Below are 23,956 nucleotides of genomic sequence, written 5' to 3' on the forward strand. Positions count from 1 at the left end.
CCAGGGCAACGAGCGGCCGCCAGTGGAGATAATGCTCGGGTTTAATGTTGTCTTCCAAAGGGCGTTGTAACGCTGTGCCAATGAAGCTTGCCCCTCCGTTGGTTTCTCGGCACCCTGTATTTAGTAGTATCTACACTAGTAGGATTCAAAGGCATCATACAGAAATTGTTGGAAGTGTCAGTGCAAAAGGCAGTCAAATCCAAGTCTCAATGACAAGCCCTGGTGTCTAACACCAAGAATGATCCAAAAACATCCAAAAGTCAACATGGTCAGTGTTGATTACGATGCTCTCAAAAGATAGTGCGGGCCGAGCACTAACACACGCACAGGGAAGCACCGCCGCGCGAACATACCTGGCTTTTCACCACAATGCCAAGCTCTACAAGCTGTCAGCTGTGGTCTCGGCGATAACGCCCTTTCCCGCCCTGGAAGAAACCAACAAGCTTCTCTTCAAGAAAGGCACAGACAATGACTTCGCCATCGTGACCGACCAGACCATCTTTCACCCCCAGGGAGGCGGCCAACCCTCGGATGAAGGCGTCATGACCATGGGTGATGTTAGTGTCTTCCGTGTGAGCATGGTCCGCATGGACGCCGTGAAGGACGGGCAAGTCCTCCACTTTGGCCGCTTCGACTCTTCCTCTTCCAGCATATTCCAATTGGGCGACACAGTCGAACAATCCATTGACGTGGAAAAGCGCCTCTTGTACTCACGCCTGCACACCGCGGGCCACGTCCTCGGCGCGGCGGTTCGGCACTTGCTCGAAAAGGAAATCCCCGGATTCGACGAGCTGAAGGCGTCGCACTTCCCCGACTCGGCGGCGTGCGAGTTCCAGGGCTCCATCGAGGGAAGGTGGAAGGAGCCGATCCAGCAGAAGGTGGATGAGTACATTGACAAGGCGATGCCGGTCGAGGTGGATTTCTGGGACGAGGAGGATTTCAGGAAGAACGGGCTGGAGAGGCTGATTCCCGATCGGAGCTTGGCGCCGCCGGGGGAGAAGTTTAGGGTGGTCAAGATTGTGGGCGCCGAGGTGTATCCGTGCGGTGGGACGCATGTTGATACCACGGATTTGTGTGGTAAGACGACGGTGAAGAAGATTTCGAGGAGTAAGGGGACTTCGAGGGTGTCTTATGCTGTGAACTGAAGGGGGTCCTATCTAGGTCGTCTGTCATCTTGAGGAGTTGGTACCAAGTCTACCAACAAACACATGTTTTTGCCAGTGGTTTCCAGGTGCAGCGTCCTTTCACGATAACAGTCTTGTTTCAATCTCGCAGATAGGAAGTAAGTTCACAGGCAAGGGCTAATTGACTAGAGTTGTAACCATGGAGTGCAAAGGGTCAAGGCGAAGAGTTTCTTTGGTTATGAAATGTTGTGGTTTCAACTTGCATTGGGCGGGCGGTTAGTGGAATGTGGGTCATGCTCTACAAGTAATGGACATCTTACACCCACAATACTGGAAAATAATGTAGAAATGTCGCGACATCAATCAACAACTCGGTGATGGGAAAGAACCACTAAAAGCGTGATTGCCCAACTTCAATCGTTTCCTACGAACATGATGAGAAAATTCCCCCGCTGTCAAGATAGCTCTCTGCCTCTTCCTCTTCCTTTTTTTTCTTTGATGTAATTAAATATGCTCGCATTCCATCTTCAAGCTACCTTCATCCTTTGATCTGCCATTGATCTATATATCCTGTGACATGCCGCGTTATAGTCCAGACACCCATCACGATGTTTTCCCGGCGCTTTGAAACACGAGCCTATCTCTGCTTGTAGACACCAGCACAAAAATGATCAGGTGGCCAGACTCAAAACGACATTTGGTCAGACCAGTCGAATCACCACCCTGCCCGAGCTTATACGATGCAACGTGAAGACTACTCAAAAAAGGCAGCGGTCGGCTAAGCTCCTTCGCATATTCTGCCGTACAACGAAGGCTGGCTCAAAAAGAACTTTGAGCTATGATGACCTTTCTCCCGTAATGGCCACTTTCTGTCTCCTATACGTGGTCTTCTACTAATTTCTGACCCTCATCAGGTGCGCATGGATTGACCATCGACCCTTTCGCCATGTCGCTCAATCGCTGGGCGACCCAGAAAGCTCTCCCCCAGTCTGTAAGCCGCACTCCTGCCCAGAGATATCGGGATGTCTCCACTAGAAAGGCAAAGAGGTACGACAATGTCTCACAGGGCATCTAGCAGCTCTGCCACCCCGAAACAACAATACCCCTGACGATTTCGTTATTGACATCGTCCTAGTCCTCGGTCTCGGCGCCCACCCCGAAAAAGCTGGGAGTCTGGAAATGAAAAGTCCGAGTTCAACTGGGCTACCGACAAAGATGAAGGCGTCGTCAAGGATTTCGCCAAGGCTAGAATCCTGCTCTACATGCACGAATCGGTCTAGTTTGGTGACTACAAGGTCAAGCAGTCCATGAGATACGTCACCCACATCATTTGGACATGCTTGAAAGTCAAGAGAATGGTTGTTGCTCAGCCCTGTGCCATCGCGGTCTTCTACCGGCAATCCCCTTTGACAGACCTGCAGACACCGGCCTATTGTGCTTACTGCACACAGCTTGGAAGGTTTGGTCATCGCGAAGACAGTAGTCTACGCTGATACGGGCCGCGAGCTGTACCCCGTCATGTCTGAAGCCATTTTCACCATCATCTTCTTCGGAACTCCTCGAGGTTGCTACCATTGCTTCTACCGCCGTCATGTCCTCTCCCCTCGCCGAGAAATGTCAGACCTTTAGTGAAATAGCCCACAAGTTTTTGGAAAACATGACTCCGAGAAACAGTTATCTCAGGGCTGCCCGAAAAGAGTTTGCCACCTTGGTCACCAAGCTCTCTCCCAAGATCCACGTCTTCTGCTTTTACGAAGAGCAACCGATCAACCTCGCCGAAATGGTACACCTGCTCAAATTTGCCCATTTCAGTTTTCCCCAAGGATAACTATTTTGTCCCCGAAGAAGTCGGCAACGCTTGCTGGCTACGATGAACTAGGTCTAACTTGCAACCATCGCAATCTGGTCAAGTTCAATGAGACAAAGGACGAAATATGGTCACAGGCCGGCTGTGAAAAGAAATCAAGACTGCCATTAGCAATGCATACCTCACGGCTAAAAATCGCGTATCGTGGCTTGGACTTACACCGACAATGTTTTCGCGAACGGAACCACTTGGCCATACAACCACTGGGCCCCGTTCTAGTATTGGGGTCTGGTGTCGAGCCTTACATGGTGCCCTACAGATGTAGTTTCCTGCGTGGAGCCTGGTGCATGGGGCTGGGACCTTAGGGATGGGACGGGATGAAATGCAGAGGGTCGCGGACTCTGAGGGCTTGTATCGATAGGCGCAGTGTCTGGAAGGCAAGAAAAGAAAAAGTACGAATTATGCTGCCTTGCTGCCAGCTGGCGGTCTTGATGCTGTGTTGGATGATTCTAGGACCTGGAAAGCACTTTGCCAGTCAACTCCTAGGCTAAGAATGCCGTCTTCCCAGAAATGTTTGTCAATCTGGAGGCCCAATAAATCGCCACATCAGAAATGGACGACATAAGCATAGTTGCGCCCTCAACCAAATCTCCGCGTTGGCATCAAGGTCATGGGCAGTGACAGAATAACGTATCTTGGTCTTGAAAGGTATAGTTATCGACTACCGAGGGCTTGCTCCTTCACTGCGTAAGGCATACCATTCTCTTTCACAGCGACACTCATCGATTTCATAGTCCTACATGATTCTGGGAGAGAAGATTCTGGTCCCCGATCACGGCTTTGACACGCCTTTGACTCCGCCAAGCAGACTTGTTGGATAAAGTTTGAGATACAAATGTCATTCTTGAGGATCGGGACTCGACCGATCACACGCAAATTGGTGCTTCAGGCTTCTTCAAATGGGAGTGAGACAGTCAGGGGCAAACACGCATGAACAAGCGAAAACCTTTGTCTCTTCTCAGATTGAGTCATTGATGACTTGTCTCTTGCTCACCAGGTGACGATACACACACGAGAAGGTGAGTACCTAGGCTCATGATAAATTCTCCTTTCCATTTAAGTCCCCCTTCTTTGTCTTGTGATTGCTTACTTTTGACTTCCGGCTCACTCCGTGAACTTGTTGATACTGGAAGAGATCAAGAGATGCCAGGCAACCTCAATCCTCCTATTTTTAGTCGCCTGTAAAGACGGAAATATCTTTCTACCAGTACGGTTCAGACACTTTGATTTGATCATAGGCTAACTCGCCTTCAGTTACATCAGCTTCAGTCGCAGTGAGTTTCTTTCCAAGTCCCCGAGACTGTGCAAGAGAGGAAACCCTTTGTACACTAACGCCACCTTCATTGCCCTTATTCAGGACGCGCAACATCCTCTGGCATAGGTTGAAACTGCCTTCTATAGATTGGGACGCAAATACTTGTCCCTGCGTGCAAGCCACGTCTTTTTATCAGGGCTTGGAGCGGGGTAGGAATCAGCACAATGGCGTTACGAGGGAGCAGCGTGAAGACAGAGACGCGGGCTTGGTGAAAACACTAACGTCCCTCCGCCACAACGCCATCGCCTTCGGATTGGAATATTGGAGCCGCATCCGCTGCCATGAAGACCAGGTGGGGGGTTCTGACGGGGAGTAGAGTCCTGGTGAGACACGTGGAATCGATATTCGGCTGATGGAACTCCAAGACGACGTATTTACATCTAGGTACTAGGTTTAAGATACGGAGTCCGATAACCACCGCAGTTTTGGATCTTCGGATGCATGCGGGCTTTGGACGTATTTGATCTTGCAATGCACGACGCGTGATTTCTGGCCACCTTTCCTCTTTCCGTTTCCCTTTGGTTTGTGCCCCTTTTCCCGTTCTTTCCTCGCATAAAAGCTCGTTATCATCCCCGTTGAGTATTTCATACTGCATGGCCGCGTGGTCACTCTTGCATTCAGACAAGGGCAAGCTACGGCAGCAACGTTCCAAGTTGCCTTTCATTTTCTTTTCGACCAGACATATTTTCGATGAAATTCGCAACAGAAACAGTAGTTGGGTCTTATTAGCTACTTGAAGTGCCTCACATAGCGTGCAGCAATTACTCTACATGACGCCCTGCAGCAAAGAAAGGGAAAATATTTTTTTGGGATTCCAGATACATGCGCGATCTGTCCTTCTCTTAGCCTTTTTTCTTGCCTGCATTGAATGGAAGTCCGACCTCCTGCACAGCAGAGGATATGCAGCGGGCACTGAGTCTGCACCAGTATTGAATTCGGGCAGTATTCAAATGTTCTTCTTTCAGAGCCCTTCATGTCTTCTTCTCTTCCCTCTATCCACCACCGCTCAGTCACTAATCTCTCTCTCTTCGCTTTCAACAATCCACAAACCAGCAGTTATTCATCTTTGCTACTTTCGATTCAACGATCATGTTCGGAACCACTCCACCATCGCTTTACCACCATATGCCGTCCCAAAGCGGAAATTCATCAGTCGCCATGACTGAGTATGACCACCATACTCCGCGTGGATCTGAACAGAGTCTTCCCACTCCAGCTACAACTCCCGAGGCTGAACGGACTTTTTCCACCACGCCCACTGTCGTGGCCGAATCAACTCCCTCCACAACGCCCACTTTCGTGTCGGAAGAGAGTCTCACGTCTACCCCTGACACTCCCATAGATGAGACACCCAAGGAACCGTAAGTGCTTTTCTCTTCCCCAGTAATTATCCTGCTTCATGGGACCACCAACGCTGACATTCGATATTGCCAGGTGCATCTCTTTCGAACAGGGTAGGCATATGTTTTGTTTATTCTTTGTTTTGTCCAGATGTCTGCCTATTGGTCGTGGTAATCTGTAACCCGAACTGACTGGTTTCTTGTTCTTTACACAGACTTCGACCCCACTGCCAACATGCATGACCAAGCTCGCCGCTTGGTGCAAGACCGTCTCGCCCAAGGATTCGATCGGTCAGAACTCTTGATCGAGCAACTGATCCTTAGAGAGAAGGCAAGGGTTCGACAAATTCCAAGGCACGACGATCATGACGGGCCGTTGAGTGACATCTGGAGACATGCACCCGACGTGCAGTCCCCGGAGTTTTACTTTTACACAGCCATTATTTTCAGGCTTGAACAAAATCCGGTCCTCTCCACCACCCGCAGGGGGACACCATCACAGCTCCCAACGTCGACCGGCCGCACCAACAATAACCAAAGAGCGCGATGCGTCATGTTTTAGATGGAGGATGCAAGGAAGTTGGTGGTTAAGGGTGGACATGGTAAAGAAAAACCAAGCATTTTGGCAATTGTTATCCATTCATTAGAGACCTGCCTCACGGCCAGATAGATACCTTGGATATGGCATAGCGAGATTCAATTACTTTCCGCATCTTCCATTCTCATTTTCTCAATGTTCTCTTCCCAATTGCGTTCGCTTGTGAATACTCCACCGGATATGTGTAAGTAGTAATAGGTCAAATAATGGACGCGCCTTCCTACCGTCACATCATCCACAGCGAGAATTAGAGGTTGGTTGAGATGAAAGGACATAAATCATTTTGCGCGCGACGTTAGTGTTTATTGAATTCAGTAAAAATCCTCATCCCGATTTTTCAATTGCCTTCACCCCTCGAGCGTGAGATTATACTTCACGCAAATATGTACATCAGTCGTTTGAAGCGAACAAACGGTCCCACGTCACTGTCATCCGAATTTTGGTTCTTTCACGCTTCTAAGGTCCAGGTTGTTTACTTGGTGTGTGTGCCCCTTCTTTCGCTCTTTCCCCCTTGAAAATTCGATATTGGCTTGGCGCTCCCTGGGCCGATTTTTTCACATGACAATGGTCAAGTGTCAACAAAAATACGGTTTCGCCTTGTGCAAAATCTGTAAAAAAGATTAAAAGGTCAATACGCTTGCTCAAATAAGCTCATTCCTATTGTGTCATTGTTTCGCCAGTAGTTGGTAAAGAGTACTTCAAAACTTTGAGTGTCCGAAGTCGGATCGTTTCCAGAACCCCGACCTGAGCGCCCGAGTTTCGGATGGAGACAAACAATACGACAGCCATTTTCTGATCCTCAGACACAAAGTTTGAATACCCTGTATCTGGTATGGACGTGTCCATCCTTCTTCCTCTGTCACCCTTCCTCTCTTTATTAATATGACTGTTCGTTGCCTTTGACCATCGAGGAAAGGACTTCACACTTTCGACCTCAAAAAAATTCTTCCTTTTGATTTTCTGCGTTCGAGTCCACAAACAAAATAGCCACGAACAATCTGCCAGAAGTCTTTTCACTCTTTAGTACAATGCCGTAAGTAACTGAACCTGCACTTTCCAAATCTCTGACCCATTCCCAAACTGCAAGAACAACCCTAACTCTGCCTCCAGGTGGATTGACTTCGAGAGGGGTAAGCAAGAGACCTGGAAATGCCCGACTAGCTCCAACACCACGTCTTCCCAGTCGCATGACCAATGACTAATCAAGTGTCGCCTCTTCTGCTAGACTGGTCCTACCAATGGCCTTTGGTTTGGCAGGCCAAAAGTCTCGTGGACCACTGTCTGGCGACCGGCGCCGACACCCATGCGCTGCTCGTAGAGCAGCGGTGTTTGAGGGAGGCTCAAACCAACCTCAGCATCTCTTGGATGTTTTACAATGCTGTTGTGGTGGAACTGGAGGGTCGGCTGTAGGCGGGTTGTGCGTAGTGACATGGTAAGAATCAGGTTCTAGCGATCGAGATATCTTTAGCGATTGAGACTAACGTGATAGTTGCTAAAAAGATCCAAGCCCACGCAAAGTTTCTTCCCTGGATGTATTGCTTGATGCCGATTTCCCAGGTCTCCCACAGATGAGTCGAGGGAGTGAAGGGAACGTACATCGATAAGTTGCTCGCTACATTTCAACAAGACGGCCGGAGTAGAGCGAGGCTTCTCTCTCTCGTTTTTCCATCGTTTGTGTTCGCATCAAAAAACATAAGCTCTCCCTCGCCTTCTATGTGCCGATTTTCCCCTTGTTTCCTGGATTTGTTGTTTTGCCATGCTTTTTTTCCTGTCGTTTTTCTGTCTGTTGAGATTTACTTCTTTAAATCGCCTTTTCTTTTCCTTGTTTTGCGGTCTAAGAGCGACAAGTGCCGCTCAATCTCCGAGGTGGCTCTTTCAGCATGTATGGTGGGAAAACTCAAGGAGCAGTTGCAATCTGAGGCTCTACTCAGCACGGCCTACCTACCATCAGTAGCCCAATTGGTAGGATATACTGCTCAGAGATTGACGATTGGGGAAAGTAGGCAACACTTAGCTAAACACAATGGGGAGGTGTACACTAGGTATGCAGTAATACATACCTACCTCTACACGACCTTAACTACGGCAGGCAGCATTTGGGGGTTGAGCCTGTGGCGATCGATGAGACAGACATTCTGTCTGGTAAAGCTTTAGCAGGTGCACCACAGATACTATTGCACAAGGTAGTTGCGATGGCATGTGGTTGTTCAACCGACCCATGCAAAGTGTGCAAGGGGCACGGGGAGACAGATAGGAGTTATGCCCAGGGTAGTTGGGCAGGATCCCAGCGATCAAGCATCGACGTGTGGAAAGATATCTGGTATGTACGGAAGGTGAAGGCTCGGGGAGAACCAAGTGGGAGCCGTGCTTGCAGAAGACATCAGCAGGATCGGCGATATTAGAGCTGACTAAGATTCTTTGGATTACCGCCAGGGAATGGAATAATCGATGATAATATTATTATGAGAGTGTAGGCAGGAGACAAAAAAGCTTCTCAACCCATCGTGGCCTCTAAGGTTTCATATACGGGCACACGTCCACAGGTCACTTACCTACACCCATGGAATCTTCTCCCACATTCCCCGGCCCATACATAATGGGGTGGGAAGTGCAAGTGGAGAGAACCAAATCTTCAATAAGGAAGGAATCATGCTCAGGGAAGTAGATGAGAAGTGGAAAGTAATCGAAGGTCTGTACCTTACCTCTGGCTGGCTGTATTGTGATACCTATTTTCGTAACTTCTTGCATTCGTGTCTATTTTGCACCCATTTTACACAATGACTTATCTCGGCACTTCCTCAGTATCACCGAGACTTCTTTTCGTCGACCGTTGACTGTTATCCAACCCGAATTTCCCGCGTTCTCCTTTTCCTTGCAAACATACCAGAGCATTCAACATGGCGTACGTATCACAATTCTTCTCTTCTTGTAGGTCTCGCGAGATTCCTCAAATATCGTGTTAATCCAATATTCTTAGCTTTATCGAGTTTGCCCGCGGTTAGTACGCCCTAAACCTTCTGCTTTGCTCAGGGTTTCCCCGACGTGCACGATTTAAGTCTGCTCTATGGTTGTCAGCAAGCAAATACCTCGATGTTTTTAGTTTTTCTCACTTCTATACTCAATATGGCAACCCATTTACTGACTCTCGAGCGTCTCTTAGATCGTGACTCCGAAAAATCGCTTGCCTTGCAAGCCGTTGAGCTGATCCAAAAGGCTCTAGACGCCGGCGCCACTCGCGCTGCTCTTCTCGAGGAACAAAAAGACTTGCGTGACAGAGGCCCGCAACACACTTCACTCTGGCTGTTCCACGCGTTATTGTAACGGAGCTTGAGATACCCGGTTACTTAACATCGGTTGGTCAGCTCCTGCAGTACTTGTAAGGACCCTGCGACCATACGAGTCACGTCCTCCGCATGGCCTCTGGCTAGGTACTCGAAAGAGGATATAGGTTAAGGAGCAAACTAGATCCACGCATTATGGGGGCTCCTGGTTAGCCACAGTATCTCTTCTGGCAGCTCATGAGCTAGACTTTCTGTTCTCGTAGTTAATCACTCGTATCTCCCTGCATTGTATGCCTCCTGCACTCTCCATAGATCTTGCTCGAGCCTCGCTTTCCTGTAACTGGCATTTATATCTGCTCCATCTGCCTGTTTTGACTTTCCATCATAGACCACCGCAAACCTGGACCACATTGTGTTTCGATATTAAGAAAAATGCAGTGCTGGAGAATGATACCAAGGTTTTCTGCCAAGAAACCAAACCTTGATGCCCGGAATACCTACAATTCCTGCAAGAGCTCCCCGCTTTCTTGATGTTCCTGTGCCCTTCGCGGTTTTCTACGATTCGCTACATAAGGCTCCGACCTTGCCCTCTAACAGTTACCTATATACCACATTCAAGACCAATCGCACACACGACCACAGACAGGATATTCCAGTCACTTCATAAGAAGACAGATTTCGAAACAGTAAACATGCCGTAAGTGTTCCACCCATTTCAGTCAATAATCAGCCACTTTATGGTCTCAAGCTAACATGCCGTCAGACACATCTCCTTTGATTCCGGTAAGTTGAAATGCACGCTTCCATTCTGGTTGCCACAAGGCCAAATACTCTTGAGCTATGTCTTTGCGGTTGGTGTTGACGTCTTTTCTTTACCATAGATTATGATCCGAGTGTCAGTCTCCTAGAACAAGCCAGACAGCTTGTCAGGGACCGCCAGAATGGGGGCGTCAGCCTCTGGGATCTGCTGTACGAGCAGGGTGCACACGTGCGTGGCAGTACGCCTGGAACGATGGTCTACTTATTCCATTGCATGGTCCTCATCCAAGTCTTGAGATGCTTGGGCGAAACTGGCGGCGAAACTCAACGGGGCGATAACAAATAGGCAGAACGCAAAATCTTGACGTTGACAAGCAAAGTTGCATGAGCATCCGAATAGTGCTTGGATGTTGGGAGAGAATGGCCTAGCAATATCTTTTTCTTTTTTGCATTTATCCCGCCAACATTCCTGTCTCCTCGAACTAATCAGAAAGCTGATTACCGACGACAGAGCAGAGGCGTAAGCCTATGGGATTTACTCTGCGAACAGGGTGCTTGCGTACAGGGCTGTACGCCTGGAACGATAAGACATTTATTCCACAGCATGGTTCTCGTCCCAGTTCTCAAACGCTTGGGCGGACATGAAAATGGCGATGGAGCTGGACAGGGCGAAGACGAATAGGCGTAAAAGCCGAGTTTTTCTACTAATGATCAAATCTGTATGATCAGGCATCAAACTAGCCTTGGAACGCTGGGAGCGAATTCCAGCGATATCTCTCTTTACTCACCTTACCATTCTCCTTGAACAAATCGCGAAGCTGCTTACCGACCGACAGAGCAGAGGCGTACGCCTCTGACATTTACGGTGTAAACAGAATGCCTATATCCGAGTCAGTCCGCCTGGGAACATGAGGTATTTGTTCCATAGCATGAATCCAATCCATTTTCTAGACGCTCAGGCAAAACTGGAAACGAGGACAAAGATGGCGACCATGGGCAGCTATTAACGTGAAGTTCTTCACTTCTTCCGCAAATTTGTATGAGAATCCCGTAGGCCCCACAATACCTGGGGGGAGGACCTGACGTTTCCTGTTGTACTTATCTAGGAAAGATTTGGTTGGTGTTGTAGTGTTTTCTTCTTGGTTGCTCTATTGTTCCTTTTTCAATTCCGGGACGTCAACATGGTTCTCTCCCATGCTCCCTTGCTTCATCTCTCCCCTTCTTACTCTTCCAAGTCTACTACCACACATCTTACGCTAGCGTCTTTCACCTAGTTGGCGTGGTATTGAATGACATACTGCGCTGGTCGTCAAGTCCGTGAATTTAGAGGTACCATCGCTCACGTAACACTACACGTCAGAGGGAAGTTCTAAAATGCTAGAATGAAGTTGGTCACCAAGGGAATGACTAGAAAGCAGATTACCCAGGAATTTGCAACCAGGCTAGACGCAATTCGGTATATGAGTGTAGGATACCTTTTTTTCATTTTTGCGACTAGGGAACGTGGACTTCCCCATAGAGACCTCCCTCAACCTGGGCCACGTGATGGTCCGATAATAAGAACTGTCCAGTGAAGCACCACGCTTTCCCGCCCGGCAGCCAAACCTTACCCGTCCCGAACGCTTCAATGGCACCGAAGGCCCTGCATTATTCTTTACTTTCTGCTCTGCTTCGTCATCTCTCACCGTCATCGTACACAGACACCCAACCCTCCCTCTGCTATATATACCAAACTCGACAACGTTTTACTCCACGTTCACGAACCACGAAGTAAACCACTTCTCATGAAACCGGCTCAGGGAAGCATGCCGTAAGTACCCCGATTAATTCAACTTGTTCACTATGCGTCGTTGATCTCAAGCTGACTGTCCCCTCAGATACATTAATTTCGACGGCGGTAAGGACACTCCCATAAGCCCAGTCTGTCTCGCGAGGATGACGTAGTTATCACCCATGTTACCCTAACCGTTGTTGCGAGCTCCAGAATCACACTTCTGATTCTTGCTCCCCAACCTCTACGCGATTGATGCTGACGCTCTTTCTTCGCAGACTGGGATCCTACCGTCAGCCTAGCCGAGCAGGCCAAGAGGCTGGTAACAGACCGCCTGTGTCGGGGAATCACCCTTGGACAGCTGCTGGACGACCAGCGTGAATGCCTGCGGGGAAGCCCGACAAAAACCATGCTGTGGTTGTTCCACATGTTCATGATCAGAGAGATCAAGAACCGATTCGACATGGCCAGACCCGAATAAGGTGGAAGCGAGGGGGCAGGAGACGGAACTGAACATACATACATACCTGGAGGTATACCTACCTCTACTCCCCAACTATCATTCATTTTTTCTCCTTTCTCCAACAGAAGCCCCACGACTGTTTTTCAGCACATGCGAGATCGCCCGCGTACTACGATCTTCGAAACGAAAGAAAAAAAAAAAAAAAAAAAAAAAAAAAAGACGTGGATTACGGCTCTTGGACGCGTCGCACGTCTGTTTATTAGGGATACATGACCGAAAGTGGTTCGAGAAGCTCGAAAAGTTTTGGCAAGAAGGTAGGGGATGGTTAAAGCGATTTGTGTTGTGTTACGATGCTAGCTCTACCGTTGCGGGACCGGGAGCATAGTTTTGGTGGGTGATGTGAAGTAATTACAGTATGTTACGTGATGCTGCAACGTAGGCTGGGAAGGAAATGGTCTCTGGGGACACTCAAATGTAAAGACTACGGTATATATCTAAGAAGACATGAAGCTGCATATTGGCCAGGGAGAGATGAATATAGATTAAAAGAAAGATGATTCAGCAATTGTAAACCCCGCGGCGGACACTAATTGCGCGAGTGTCTACTGCGAGTTATTGTTATAACGCGCATTGTAAATTTCACACGTAAAGAATGTATGGCACAATGAACGAATTGCGTTGACCCACTTGTCGTGACACAGAATTACTGGGAATCCCAACGTCGATTGTGTGATCATCACTATACAGGTGTTCCGTGACAACCATGTAAAGCTGGAACGAGGCGCATAGTCATTTGATCAGAGTAGTCGATTGTGTTCCTGTTTCCCTCCCGCGTGATGATTCTCAGAAACGCAGTGGTGTGTAGACTGTTAGTGGTTACCACCCCCACCTGATTAGGGGGTTGGTCAATGCTCAGACCACAGCGCTCGTTATCTTATCAATTAGGTTCAATCACCCAGTCTGCAAGTATTGATGGAAGCAATCATCACCTCGTATAAATGATGTACGAAAAGCCCTCTTCGGCGCTTGATTTATTCGTTTTCCCGACCGGATGTACCTCCATTCCCCCGCGTCTACCAAGAATTTCGGCTGTGTTGTGATACATACATACAAGTCCCTCTCTCTCCCAAGCCGTAATCGCATTGCTGCTTTCCTACTGCAACTGTAACTGTAAATCTTTGCTGAAAACAAGTTCGCGCTTCGATACTCGCAAACCGATCGCAAGCTAACAGAACAAGCATCTCAGAAAGTATCCGCAACAGTTCCCAGCCCGTTGTGCTAATTTGAATGATTACTTGACCGAAGAAGAAAGGCAAAGGAAAAGAAGAGAAAGCTGACTCGGAAAAAGTGAGAGTCAGTGACGCGGTTGAGCAACGCCAGAGAGCAAAATTGGGGGTAGAAAAAGCCAAATGTTGTCAAAGGCATTTCCTATGTTTTGAACCACGCTAGACCCGCCACCATTTCACATCAAAACTCCAGACGATTCTGTTGTCAAAAGTCCCTACCGTCTGGGTTCGGTAAGCCGCGTTTTGTGCATAATACATATGTTTTGAAAAAAGACCAAGACGACGGAAGTGCATGTGCATAGAAATATGATGAGAAGTAGGTAGTCTTCAGGTATAAAAAGTTCCTATAAAACTGTACAAAGGAGATTGAAGATACGGTGTGCGTAGGTGTGTGTGTGTGTGTGTGTGTGTGGGTTGTGGTGTCATGATACCGGCCTGCCCTAATTCTTCGCCTGCGGCTGCCACCCGTTGAGGTAAGCCATCAGACCCATTCCAATGAAAACGACTCCAAGGACGGAAACGTAGGGCATGGCTTGTATCAACGCACGGTCCTGGTGCGGGTATACTAGCGCGGGCGAAGATGACGGTTTCAAGGTGTCCGTCAGCGCCAAACTGGGCACCTCCTCAGCATGATCCTCGGAGGAGCCATCAGACTGGGTTGGTCCAGTCACTGCAGCGCCATTGGCCTTGGGCAATGCCTCGTCAACCTCCTTGTCCTTCCCTCCTTGTTGCGATCTACCGCGAGAGGACGAACGCGATTTGCGCGCCGCGGCTTGCTGTTCTTCCTCATCTCGCTGACGTATTTGCAAGATCAACTGACTCAACGTCTTACGGTCAGCATCCCGCTCTGCCTCTGCCTGCTCAGCCCTGTTTCTGAAAGCTTCCAGCTGTTCCCTCAACCCCTTCATCTCCGTCGTCATGGACTCTATCCGAGCCTGGAAAGCCGCCGCCATGGCCTCGATATTGCTGGTTTCCGGTTTCGGGCTCTTTTCGGATTCGAGGCCGCCGAGCGCGCTCGCGTCGTTTGTCTCAGTTTGCTCCGTCGGTGGCTCAAATACTCTCTCCGTTGCCGAGTGGCCGTTCGTTAAAGCTGCCACACTCGTGCCATTTGTCACTGCTTGTTGGCTTACTGCCATCTTTTGCATCAAAACCTCCGCCTGTAACCGGGCTTCACGTTCTTCGTTTAGCATCCTCTCCAGATCTCGCACCCGAGCACTGTTGCTGTCCAGTTCCTTCTTTGCTAGGTTCAAGGCCTCCGTAAGTTGTACAACCTGATTGACATTCGTGTCCTTGGGAGAAGGGTGTGATTTGGGTCGCTCGGTAATTCCTCGTTTTAGCGAAGGCGCATCCGAAGCGCGGGCAACATCTGGCTTCTCTGGAAGAGGCTGTGAGGGCGGAGGAGCAGGGGGTTCCGAAAACCGGGTCTTGCTAATTTCCGACTTGAAAGGGATATTCCCGTTCACATGCAACTTAGGGGGCTCAATATCTTCGGGCTTGTCTTGATTCTTGATGTCGTCTTTCGTAACCAAGGCGGTGATGAACTGACCCGTTCGGATAAGATCGTGGTGCTGCAGCTTGGCATTCCGCATTTCCGTCTTTTGTAGTGTGAGCAAGTGAATCAGGAATTATGGCACAGGCATGTACTTACTTGAAGCTTTTTGACAATATGTTCAGTCGTGACAGGGTTTAACCAAAATTGCCTCTGTTGCGCCATACCAGGTATCGGACCACCCATATTGCCAGGCATCATACGCCCATTGCTTGCTAGAGATGCTTGGCTGCCAGCCCGACCGCGGAAGGGTGGCATGCCGCCCATGGGCATCATCATGCCGCCATTTGAAGGATCGAGATCGCCAAAGTTCATATCCAAGAGGTTGTTCGTTTGGGTAACGAACCCAGCATGCTCGACTTTGGCGGCAACCTTGTGGTGAACTACCGTCTTTTGGTCCTCACTAACAATGTCGATACCGAGTTCGAGATGGTCTTGAGACTGGAGCTCATGGGGTTCCGACTCGCGATTTTCGGGCGACAGACGGTTGCCATTGACGAAGGTGCCGTTTGAGGACTTGACATCCTTGATAAATATCTTGCCGTCTTGGTTGGCCCAGATCTCGGCGTGCTGACGCGACAACACCTTACTGTCGAAGAAGCCGTTGGTGGGGAGAGGGACGGTTTTCGCATTTGTCTGTCGACCGATTTTCATTATGTCGGGGTAAAAGGGGACCGAGATGGTCTTGCGTTCGAAGGTGCCATTGAGCGACAGCAGCGACAGCACGGGCAGGCGTTGGGGAGCCATTTGGTCGGCGCCGGGCCTCGCGAGATTGCTTTGTGACATCATCTGGTTCGGCGCCGACATGGCGGACTGCGGTTGTTGTTGCGGCTGAGGCTGCGATGATGGCTGCTGTTGCTGATGGTGCATAGTTGGAGGCGCGCCGTTGACGCCATTCGCCATGGGCGGGCGGCCTGTTGCTGAGCGTGAAAGGTCGGACGCTCCTTCTGGCCTGGCATTAGTCCATGAGTTGGTGTTGTTGTTTTTTGGTTGCGGTTTCTTGCGCAGAGCTTGTGAGTTCGACCAAGGCGCGGTGTCTCCACCGACCGACATGGGGTTGCCGTTTCCGTTGACGCCGCCGCTGCTGGTGGTGCTGTTGGGGCTGCCGTTGGTCGGCGCAGTCGAGACGGAGCCGGTCGAGGTCACGGTGGAGGTGGACGAGGAGGACGCCGTCGACGCAACCGACGACGAGGAGTTTGATCGTTGAAGAGATTTTCGCGACATGAACATGTTCATTCTATTGTCGTCGGGGTTCATCGGGTTTAGCGATTGGTCGCCATTAATCCATCCCGGCCGATTGAGATTTGCGAAGCTAGGGGGATTCGCGACAGCCGTCATTGAGACCTGGCGTGGACGGGGCTCTGGGGGAATGGAGCGAAGTGGATACGGGCGGTGGTGTCGCTGGTCGCTAGTGTCGTCGCTTGCCGTCTATGCTAGGACCTTGAGATTGTTCCCTTTGCAAGTTGCAACAAACTGTCCTTTTTTTTTTTTTTTTGCTGGAAGCTGGAAACGGGGAGCGGGAGCGGGAGCAGGCGCGCGGGCTCCAACTGGCTGTCACTCGAGGTCTCCGTGCAGCCTCTAGCCCATGCGACTACTTGTTCTTCTCTTCCTGACCTTGTTATGTACCTGCGCCACTATTGATGGAGTTTGGACGGGTTGTTGGCAACTATAGGGGCTGAAAGCAAAAGGGTCAGTTAGAGGCGAGTAATGTTACCCAGCACGCGGCGGTAATCTGGCCGTGACGTCGAGCACTTGGCGCAGGGATTCCGGGGTTCCAAGGTGGATTGGACAAGTGGACAATGGCCGCCGACGACTGTCGAGTTAGGAGTGCGCACTTGCTCTTTGGTAACTTCGCGCCCTTGCTGGCGGAGGGGCAGGCACCGAGTCGAGAGGCGATCCCGTCGTGATGTTGGTGCTTATATAGTAAAGAAGGAGCAAGCGAGAAGCAAGCATACCTAGTAATAGCAAGTTGTGACGGCGATTTCGAGGGCAGATGGGGAAAATGGCAAATGGCAAAGCACGCTTTCGAGACGCGACGGCAACAGTATGGCACTCGACGATGGTTGAACCAGAATATCCACGAGGCGACTCACGTTTCCAGAGTCCTGACGTTGCCTTGGAGAGGAACCAACCGTACCTGAAGCGCTTAGTGGGCAGGGGACTGAAGGCCGGCCGGAGCCACGGAGTGGTCCATGCGTGCAGCTGGCTCAGCTAAACTTTCCCACCAAATCCCAAACAGGACTACCCCGTTCCTCGCGATTGGGCCTTTGACTAGCAGCACTGCCGCTGCCCGGCCAGTGGTCGCTGGCTTCTGCAGTGGTACCTAGGTACCTACAGCCGTGTACTGGTAGTCCCCGCCCCTGTTTCTACAATGAAGCACCTCTTCGCTTGGTACCTGTAGGTCTGCTTGAACTTGCTTGAGGTGACCCATTGGCTCTTGGATGCCGACCAGTTGAAGATGCAGCGGTAAACACGATCAAGGTGTCCTGCGTATATGATACAGTGATTGTATCGGAATGAAATTGGTGTGCGATATGTGCAGGCCAACCACCAGGGGCAAGATGATGGTCTGTACGTGGGTGCAGGCGCAATCTTCAGGAGCTTGAATCCCGTCTTTCACGGAGATGAAAAAGAACCAACTGAACAAGGGAGAGGCATGATTTCAACTTGCGCTGGCTGTCAGTCTGTCACCAACTCCAGCAGGAACTCCCTATCACGTGAGCAATGCCTGTAAATGGTAATTGGAAAGGACATAAATGGAGTTGACGATGGCACGTCGCCCGCTAGGCGACTACAGTTCTAGGTGGTCTGACGGGCAACGCCGAGGTTGGTGGCCCAAGCGTCTAGACGTTCCAAAGACATGAAAGAGGTTCCATAGGTGATCCCCGCCTATCCCGGTTCTGTTAGAGCTTCATCTGCCAAGTGGTGAAGCTTGCAAGTACAGTACGACAGCAAGGACTCACAAAGGTGGATTAAAGATATCAGAAACGCTCATTATTGCATCCCTATAGTTGGGATAGACCGTCTATAGTTATTGATCTCTTCTTTAGGTTTTGAGAAGACTCACGCTTCGTGAAACAGAGACAAGCTTTCACATGCAGTGGCCTTATCACGATGGAATGTTCCCTGTAGCACTTGATAGTTCCTCCCGGCGGGCAAGGCTGATGCGGTGGAGTCCTCGTTCACACGCTGAAATCGTCCGTGCGTCACTTTTTGCAATTGCCCGCGGCAACCACTCTATCGCGGAATTCCTCCCACTTCTTTGAGATCGCAAGCGAAGCAGCATCAGCTGGCAGTTCCTCTGGCCGCAATTAGCTTTGCAGTGTCGTCAATCCCATACCGCCAATTACCAAGATGCCTCCTCCTCCCCAGCACGGTGGTGCCGTTGGGCCCTCCAACTTTGACAAGTGTATGGGCTGACTCCACGGCAACAACTCGAGAGGGGTTTGCGATAACCAAAAACAACATGGAGCGTGCTAACATGATGCCATCCTCGCAGTCAAGATGGGTGCCATGATGGGCGGCAGTATGTTTCCCCTGCCCGTGATATGATGAAGACTCCGGTCGCTAACCTCTTGCGATTACAGCTGTCGGCTGCATCATTGGTTTCATTTTCGGTAGGCCCATCGCCCAAAGACTCAATTGACCTACGGGCATGTCCTGACGTGCGCCACTCTCCAGGGACCGTCAACATTTTCAGATATGGTGCCGGCCCTAACGGCATCATGAGGACATTGGGCCAGTACATGCTCGGTTCGGGCGCGACCTTTGGGTAGGAAACCCCTTCGACACAGAACTTTGTACTGGACTCTACCGCTGACACAGCCGTCCTTCCAGCTTTTTCATGTCCATCGGAAGCGTCATTCGTTCCGACTCCTCGCCCATTGTCGCCGAGGCCTATTATCGTGCCCAGAGGAGGCCCATGATTATGGCCGCCCAGGCCTTCCGCCCCGCCTACTACCCGACTCGTCGCTCCGACTAAGCGTCCACGCAGGAGGCACGATTTGCTGTACTTTATGTGTAAATAATAGGGCCGCACTCGGGAGCGACTATGGATACGGCGTCTTGGGCGTTTGTTCAGAATTCACAGAAATTCTAATCATGCGTGGATCAGTTTGGGCCCCTTTTGTCTGATATAACTTTTGACGAGCGACAACTCAGGAAGGGTGCTTCCGGGCTTCTGTGCTTGTATTCAACAGATGTTTGCTGACTTTCATGACAACAGGCCAGCTTTACGAATGGGCATGCTGTGCAAGCCGACCGGCATGATGAGGCTCTTCGGCTGTGCTACAACATTGGGCCTGAGTTAGCATGTTAATTTTGTTGGAATGGAAATTCAGCAACACGTATACTATGCGAAACGAGATCAGCGCCCAAAGTTTCACATCCTGGTTAAAGGCGGCCAAGTGATCGATACATACAAGCCACCCTAATACCGTCTAAGACAATTTCATGCGGCTCAAAAAATGCATCGCACTTGCAATCTTAAAGCAATATCCATTCACTCCCTTGAGAATATCTCGTCCAGTGAACCAACAGATACCCAACCATCGTCACTTCCGCCAAGAGGAGACAAACTGGGCGAAAATATTGGAGAGAAATCATCTTTACCACTGTACGGAATCGAGTCAACAGCAGTAGCTCGAAACTTGCAACAAGTGCCAGTCAAAGGAGGCTGAGATCCGCGGCAAGAGGAATACATCAGCTTCTAGACATGCCACAGTCTTACTTAGGAGGATCGGTTTCTGGCTGTTGCTGCATCTGCATACATCCAGCTGCGGTCCGGACTCGTTGACCTAGCAACATTGCGACTCTCTGTTCGAATACAGCGATCAATCGACTAAAGCTAGTTACAGGTCATTGGTTCATTCTTTTTGGATGACGGGCTCGACCGAACAGTTCCCATTGTTCCGGCAGCATTTGTTGCCATGCTTTGGGATTTTCCAAGGTCGTCCGTCAGCAGCCTTCTCATTTTTTGGCGCTTGTTCTGTTTTGCCAGTTCCTTGCTTCCTGCACCGGCGATCATAATTGTGATTGAGCCTCTGACATTTCCCTTGCATTGAAGAGTCCGGCAACGCCGGGTTAAAGCTCTACCGTTTGCTTGTACCGCCACATACACGCAACCAAACGCAACTGGCAGACCTTTGACCCTACAGGGTCCGCACGATTGTGCCTGTCCTGGCATACGAGTTGCGCGAGACCATACGGTATACATATATGTATGCACTTTCGACTCACAGATTAACATCAAGTCCGTGCGAGCCTGTGCGGTACGCTGCTTGGGCGTCAGTATCTAGTATTCTCTCCTTACTTTCAAGAAGGCTGACTGCATGATCGACTACCAGGGACTTTACGAGATGATAGCTCAGTGCCATGGCCAGCAATGGCTGTACCCCTTCTCGTTATTCCTAGCGCTCTTCCGGCGATAACGGAGTGCTCGTCATCTTGCGGTCCAGGAAAATGGGAGCCGTGGAGCTGTACCCATAATATCGTCGACAATTCAACACCTGGAGATCGCTAGATGGAGATCCTCTTGCTGTCCACCTCGTACTTCAACGGTGAACCTCCATTTGGTGTTTTCGTTTACCCAAGTGTCTCTCTATGGCCACTCCTAGCGGTGGGCAGGCCGGATATGTTGTGAGTTTTGTCCGACAAATCCGATGCCGCAAACAACCTGGTCTCTGTGCGCACTAATCTGAAAAATATATATGCTGGTCCAGCTGAGCTGAACAGCTCCCTAACACCATGTGACATGGCTCAAGGACAGCGCTGATCTTGATTACTCTGAAGTTGTGGACATTGAGTTTGTTTCCACGCCGGATCTCGGATGGTACCTGACGATTCCGTTGGCAGACTATCATCATCATCAATCTCAGGGATAATGTGTACTTTGCTGCATCGACTAGGTGCAACAGATACGGAGGATGTCGATCGGGGTAGTGGGTCGATCCCAAACAGCATCTGTGATCTATCCACCCTGCCGTTCCTTTTTCCCTCTCGCTGTGCTGGTCACATTACGGGGCGTTTCTCGGGGATAGCTAGGACTGGGTCGGCCTGTGTTGATTATTGTGTCACGGATGGCGCCAAAGCGGTAGGTCCTTGCGGTCTTAGTCTCCCAAAGGGATTTGTATAAGAAGTAACGATGTAGTTCTTCGTAGCTGAGGATGTTCGGCCGTCCTTGGACACTCATACCCATAGTCTTCCTTCCAACAACTCGGTTGCACTTATAAGGGTCGACAAAGTATATCTTCTGTTTCATCCCTTTACTCTTCATCATGGGTGTAGTAGGACGCGCCATAGTAGAGGTCAGCTCTAAACTTACAGGTGTTGTTGCGAACTTGGTTCAAGAGGAAACAAATGGGTATGTTTCCATTTCTTTCTTCCTTAGGAGGAAGAAGACCACTAACGTCATCTTGTTCAAGTTCATCCCGACTGGGAACGTTTCTCTTTTCATTTCTAGCATTCTTCTTGGGCAATTTAACACCGGATGGACAATATCCATGGGGAAACCTCACCGACTGGGGAAACAACCAATACACCGATGGTCCTGCAACAGGAGTAGTGAGAACGTACGACTTTGTCATCAGCCGAGGAGTCATTGCACCGGATGGATACCAACGGGACGTCTTACTAGTGAACGGCGCATTTCCAGGCCCCCTGATTGAGGCGAACTGGGGTGACATGATTGTCGTTAATGTCTTCAACAACATTTCTTCTCCGGAGGAGGGTACGGCTATGCACTGGCACGGTTTCCTCCAGGACGATACCCCATGGGATGACGGCGCACCCGGTGTCTCCCAATGTCCCATTGTTCCTGGCAAAAGTTACACGTACGAGTTCAATGCAAGTCTCTACGGCACATCCTGGTACCACGCCCACTACTCAGCGCAATACGCCGGTGGCATCGTCGGTCCCATCGTCGTCCACGGTCCCACACAGGCCAAGTACGACATCGACCTCGGCCCCGTCATGCTCAGCGACTGGTACCACCGCCCCTACTTCGACCTGATCAAGGACATGCTCGCGCCGGGCGGTAGTCCCAGTGTACCCTCGGACAATAATCTCATCAACGGCAAGATGAACTTTGATTGCGATACCGCCGCCGCAGCAGGCGACCAAACCCCGTGCACTCCCAACGCGGGTATCTCCAAGTTCAAGTTCCAAACTGGCAAGACCCATCGCCTAAGGCTCATCAACTCGGGCGCCGACGGCGTCCAACGCTTCTCCATTGACGGACATACCATGACCGTTATCGCCAACGACTTCGTCCCCGTGAAACCCTACAATGTCACGGCCATCTCCCTTGCCGTGGGTCAGCGCGCTGACGTCCTCGTTACCGCCAACGCCGCTGGCAGTGACCCCAAGTCGGCCTTTTGGATGCGCTCTGACCTGGCCAAGTGCTCTGCAGCCAAGCAGCCGTTCGCGTTAGCGGCCGTTTACTACGACCAAGCAGACCCCGAAACGGCGCCGTCGAGTCAGCCGTGGGCAGACGCGGGCGACCCGGACAGTACTTGTGGCGCGAGCGACGATTTGGGCAAGAGGGAGCCGCTTTATCCGATTCCTGTGAGAGGAGAGCCGGCGGTGACCAAGGAGATGAAGATTGAGGCGTACAGGAACGCGTCAGATGTGTTTCTTTTCTTGTTTGATGGCGTAAGTGCGAGGGTGGATTATAATCACCCGGCGTTGGATATGGTGATGAAGGGAAACATGAGTTTCCCAGAGGTGTCGAACGTGAAGGATTTTGGGTCGGCGAAGACAGTGAGGGTGGTTGTCATTAACAAGGGGCCTGGACCGTGAGTTTTCTTTTTTTTTTTTTTTTTTTTTTTTTTTTTTTTTGCCCTCTTCCTTTCTTGAAATTTCGAGAAAAAGGAAAAGCCAAAACTAACTTGATACTGTTGTGAAAACAGACACCCAATGCACCTCCACGGGTATAACTTCTACGTTCTCTCCTCCGGCCCCGGCGACTGGGACGGTAAGACGATTGTCCGCTCTTCCAACCCCGTGCGAAGAGACACCGAGGTTGTCAGGCCCCACGGGCACTTGGTGCTGCAGTTTGATGCAAACAATCCGGGCATATGGGCGTTTCATTGCCATATCGGGTGGCATGCGTCGGGAGGGTTCGTTGCCAGCTTTTTGACACAGCCGGACGAGGTGAGGAGGCGATGGGGAGGAGATAGGATGCCAGGTAAAATGGAGCAGGTGTGTAGGGAGTGGGATGCGTGGAGTCAGAACACGGTTGTTGATCAGATTGACAGTGGGACATGAAGACCCAGGCTGTCGTGCAGGGAGCATTGGGCGTAAAAGGGCGTGGGAGTTAGGTGTAGTTTGGATGGGCTTGGTTTGGTACATAAATACCCTTTTGTTTGGATCTTGATTCTTCTGGTCTGTTGGGTTGCAGATGGCCTGATGATCTCGTTGTTCTGATTGTTTGTGAACGCCGATGGTTTACTGCTCCATTCTCCAGTGTTCAAACATGTATGAAGTACCTATTTATGGGCTGGAGCAGAAGATTTCGGAAGAGCTTGTTGCCGAGTTGGATACGCATGCCTATTTTTTGTGCTGCAGTCATGCAACATCTGAATGCGCATAACTGCATGTCGCGA

The 23,956-nt window shown here is 50.2% G+C and overlaps 10 protein-coding genes across 10 annotated transcripts; 9 read left to right on the top strand and 1 right to left on the bottom strand.

Annotated features, from left to right (window-relative positions):
- The first annotated feature begins 139 nt into the window (after nucleotides 1-139).
- On the top strand, nucleotides 140-1,522 carry NCU00535 (alanyl-tRNA synthetase). Its single transcript, XM_958994.2, has 2 exons — nucleotides 140-268; nucleotides 330-1,522. The coding sequence occupies exons 1-2, from the start codon at nucleotides 239-241 to the stop codon at nucleotides 1,143-1,145; spliced, it is 846 nt and encodes a 281-aa protein (XP_964087.2). The 5' UTR covers nucleotides 140-238; the 3' UTR covers nucleotides 1,146-1,522.
- Nucleotides 1,523-1,653: 131 nt separating this feature from the next.
- Nucleotides 1,654-3,377, top strand: NCU00534 (hypothetical protein). The gene is made up of 3 exons (XM_958993.2): nucleotides 1,654-1,979; nucleotides 2,039-2,171; nucleotides 2,260-3,377. Exons 2-3 carry the CDS (start codon nucleotides 2,071-2,073, stop codon nucleotides 2,402-2,404), a joined length of 246 nt encoding a protein of 81 aa, XP_964086.1. The 5' UTR covers nucleotides 1,654-1,979; nucleotides 2,039-2,070; the 3' UTR covers nucleotides 2,405-3,377.
- Nucleotides 3,378-5,395: 2,018 nt separating this feature from the next.
- On the top strand, nucleotides 5,396-6,364 carry NCU00533 (hypothetical protein; the record flags this gene model as incomplete). The annotated part of the gene is made up of 3 exons (XM_958992.3): nucleotides 5,396-5,667; nucleotides 5,741-5,760; nucleotides 5,862-6,364. The coding sequence occupies 3 exons, from the start codon at nucleotides 5,396-5,398 to the stop codon at nucleotides 6,206-6,208; spliced, it is 639 nt and encodes a 212-aa protein (XP_964085.3). The 3' UTR covers nucleotides 6,209-6,364.
- A 908-nt stretch (nucleotides 6,365-7,272) lies between these two features.
- NCU00532 (hypothetical protein) lies at nucleotides 7,273-7,654 on the top strand (the record flags this gene model as incomplete). The annotated part of the gene is made up of 3 exons (XM_958991.1): nucleotides 7,273-7,277; nucleotides 7,355-7,374; nucleotides 7,470-7,654. 3 exons carry the CDS (start codon nucleotides 7,273-7,275, stop codon nucleotides 7,652-7,654), a joined length of 210 nt encoding a protein of 69 aa, XP_964084.1.
- A 1,414-nt stretch (nucleotides 7,655-9,068) lies between these two features.
- NCU00531 (hypothetical protein) lies at nucleotides 9,069-9,718 on the top strand. Its single transcript, XM_958990.2, has 3 exons — nucleotides 9,069-9,146; nucleotides 9,222-9,241; nucleotides 9,405-9,718. Exons 1-3 carry the CDS (start codon nucleotides 9,142-9,144, stop codon nucleotides 9,563-9,565), a joined length of 186 nt encoding a protein of 61 aa, XP_964083.1. The 5' UTR covers nucleotides 9,069-9,141; the 3' UTR covers nucleotides 9,566-9,718.
- Nucleotides 9,719-10,217: 499 nt separating this feature from the next.
- NCU00530 (hypothetical protein) lies at nucleotides 10,218-10,966 on the top strand (the record flags this gene model as incomplete). The annotated part of the gene is made up of 4 exons (XM_958989.1): nucleotides 10,218-10,222; nucleotides 10,289-10,308; nucleotides 10,407-10,513; nucleotides 10,796-10,966. The coding sequence occupies 4 exons, from the start codon at nucleotides 10,218-10,220 to the stop codon at nucleotides 10,964-10,966; spliced, it is 303 nt and encodes a 100-aa protein (XP_964082.1).
- Nucleotides 10,967-12,068: 1,102 nt separating this feature from the next.
- NCU00529 (hypothetical protein) lies at nucleotides 12,069-12,536 on the top strand (the record flags this gene model as incomplete). The annotated part of the gene is made up of 3 exons (XM_958988.2): nucleotides 12,069-12,094; nucleotides 12,162-12,181; nucleotides 12,334-12,536. The coding sequence occupies 3 exons, from the start codon at nucleotides 12,069-12,071 to the stop codon at nucleotides 12,534-12,536; spliced, it is 249 nt and encodes an 82-aa protein (XP_964081.2).
- Nucleotides 12,537-13,492: 956 nt separating this feature from the next.
- Nucleotides 13,493-17,914, bottom strand: ham-4 (hyphal anastomosis-4). Its single transcript, XM_958987.2, has 3 exons — nucleotides 17,309-17,914; nucleotides 15,453-17,028; nucleotides 13,493-15,399 (listed from the first exon to the last, which is right to left on the bottom strand). The coding sequence occupies exons 2-3, from the start codon at nucleotides 16,689-16,691 to the stop codon at nucleotides 14,245-14,247; spliced, it is 2,394 nt and encodes a 797-aa protein (XP_964080.2). The 5' UTR covers nucleotides 16,692-17,028; nucleotides 17,309-17,914; the 3' UTR covers nucleotides 13,493-14,244.
- Nucleotides 17,915-18,478: 564 nt separating this feature from the next.
- NCU00527 (mitochondrial genome maintenance protein Mgr2) lies at nucleotides 18,479-20,377 on the top strand. The gene is made up of 5 exons (XM_958986.3): nucleotides 18,479-18,762; nucleotides 18,853-18,879; nucleotides 18,941-18,970; nucleotides 19,035-19,125; nucleotides 19,191-20,377. Exons 1-5 carry the CDS (start codon nucleotides 18,708-18,710, stop codon nucleotides 19,333-19,335), a joined length of 348 nt encoding a protein of 115 aa, XP_964079.2. The 5' UTR covers nucleotides 18,479-18,707; the 3' UTR covers nucleotides 19,336-20,377.
- Nucleotides 20,378-21,628: 1,251 nt separating this feature from the next.
- On the top strand, nucleotides 21,629-23,618 carry NCU00526 (Lcc1; the record flags this gene model as incomplete). The annotated part of the gene is made up of 3 exons (XM_958985.2): nucleotides 21,629-21,714; nucleotides 21,776-23,146; nucleotides 23,261-23,618. The coding sequence occupies 3 exons, from the start codon at nucleotides 21,629-21,631 to the stop codon at nucleotides 23,616-23,618; spliced, it is 1,815 nt and encodes a 604-aa protein (XP_964078.2).
- Between the last annotated feature and the right edge of the window lie 338 nt (nucleotides 23,619-23,956).

Source organism: Neurospora crassa, linkage group I (assembly GCF_000182925.2).
Source record: "Neurospora crassa OR74A linkage group I, whole genome shotgun sequence".
Taxonomy (NCBI): Eukaryota; Fungi; Ascomycota; class Sordariomycetes; order Sordariales; family Sordariaceae; genus Neurospora; species Neurospora crassa.

What these genes read in the sequence shown, in the direction of transcription:
- NCU00535 (XM_958994.2), top strand. Translation starts at nt 239, where the DNA reads ATGATCCAAAAACATCCAAAAGTCAACATG. An exon ending in AACATCCAAAAGTCAACATG is followed by an intron (nt 269 to 329) that starts GTCAGTGTTGAT and finishes ACACACGCACAG; the next exon opens with GGAAGCACCGCCGCGCGAAC.
- NCU00534 (XM_958993.2), top strand. Translation starts at nt 2,071, where the DNA reads ATGTCGCTCAATCGCTGGGCGACCCAGAAAGCTCTCCCCCAGTCTGTA. An exon ending in TCCACTAGAAAGGCAAAGAG is followed by an intron (nt 2,172 to 2,259) that starts GTACGACAATGT and finishes ACATCGTCCTAG; the next exon opens with TCCTCGGTCTCGGCGCCCAC.
- NCU00531 (XM_958990.2), top strand. An exon ending in CTTTATCGAGTTTGCCCGCG is followed by an intron (nt 9,242 to 9,404) that starts GTTAGTACGCCC and finishes AGCGTCTCTTAG; the next exon opens with ATCGTGACTCCGAAAAATCG.
- ham-4 (XM_958987.2), bottom strand. Translation starts at nt 16,691, where the DNA reads ATGACGGCTGTCGCGAATCCCCCTAGCTTCGCAAATCTCAATCGGCCG. An exon ending in ATATTGTCAAAAAGCTTCAA is followed by an intron (nt 15,400 to 15,452) that starts GTAAGTACATGC and finishes ACACTACAAAAG; the next exon opens with ACGGAAATGCGGAATGCCAA.
- NCU00527 (XM_958986.3), top strand. Translation starts at nt 18,708, where the DNA reads ATGCCTCCTCCTCCCCAGCACGGTGGTGCCGTTGGGCCCTCCAACTTT. An exon ending in GCCCTCCAACTTTGACAAGT is followed by an intron (nt 18,763 to 18,852) that starts GTATGGGCTGAC and finishes CCATCCTCGCAG; the next exon opens with TCAAGATGGGTGCCATGATG. An exon ending in GGGTGCCATGATGGGCGGCA is followed by an intron (nt 18,880 to 18,940) that starts GTATGTTTCCCC and finishes TTGCGATTACAG; the next exon opens with CTGTCGGCTGCATCATTGGT.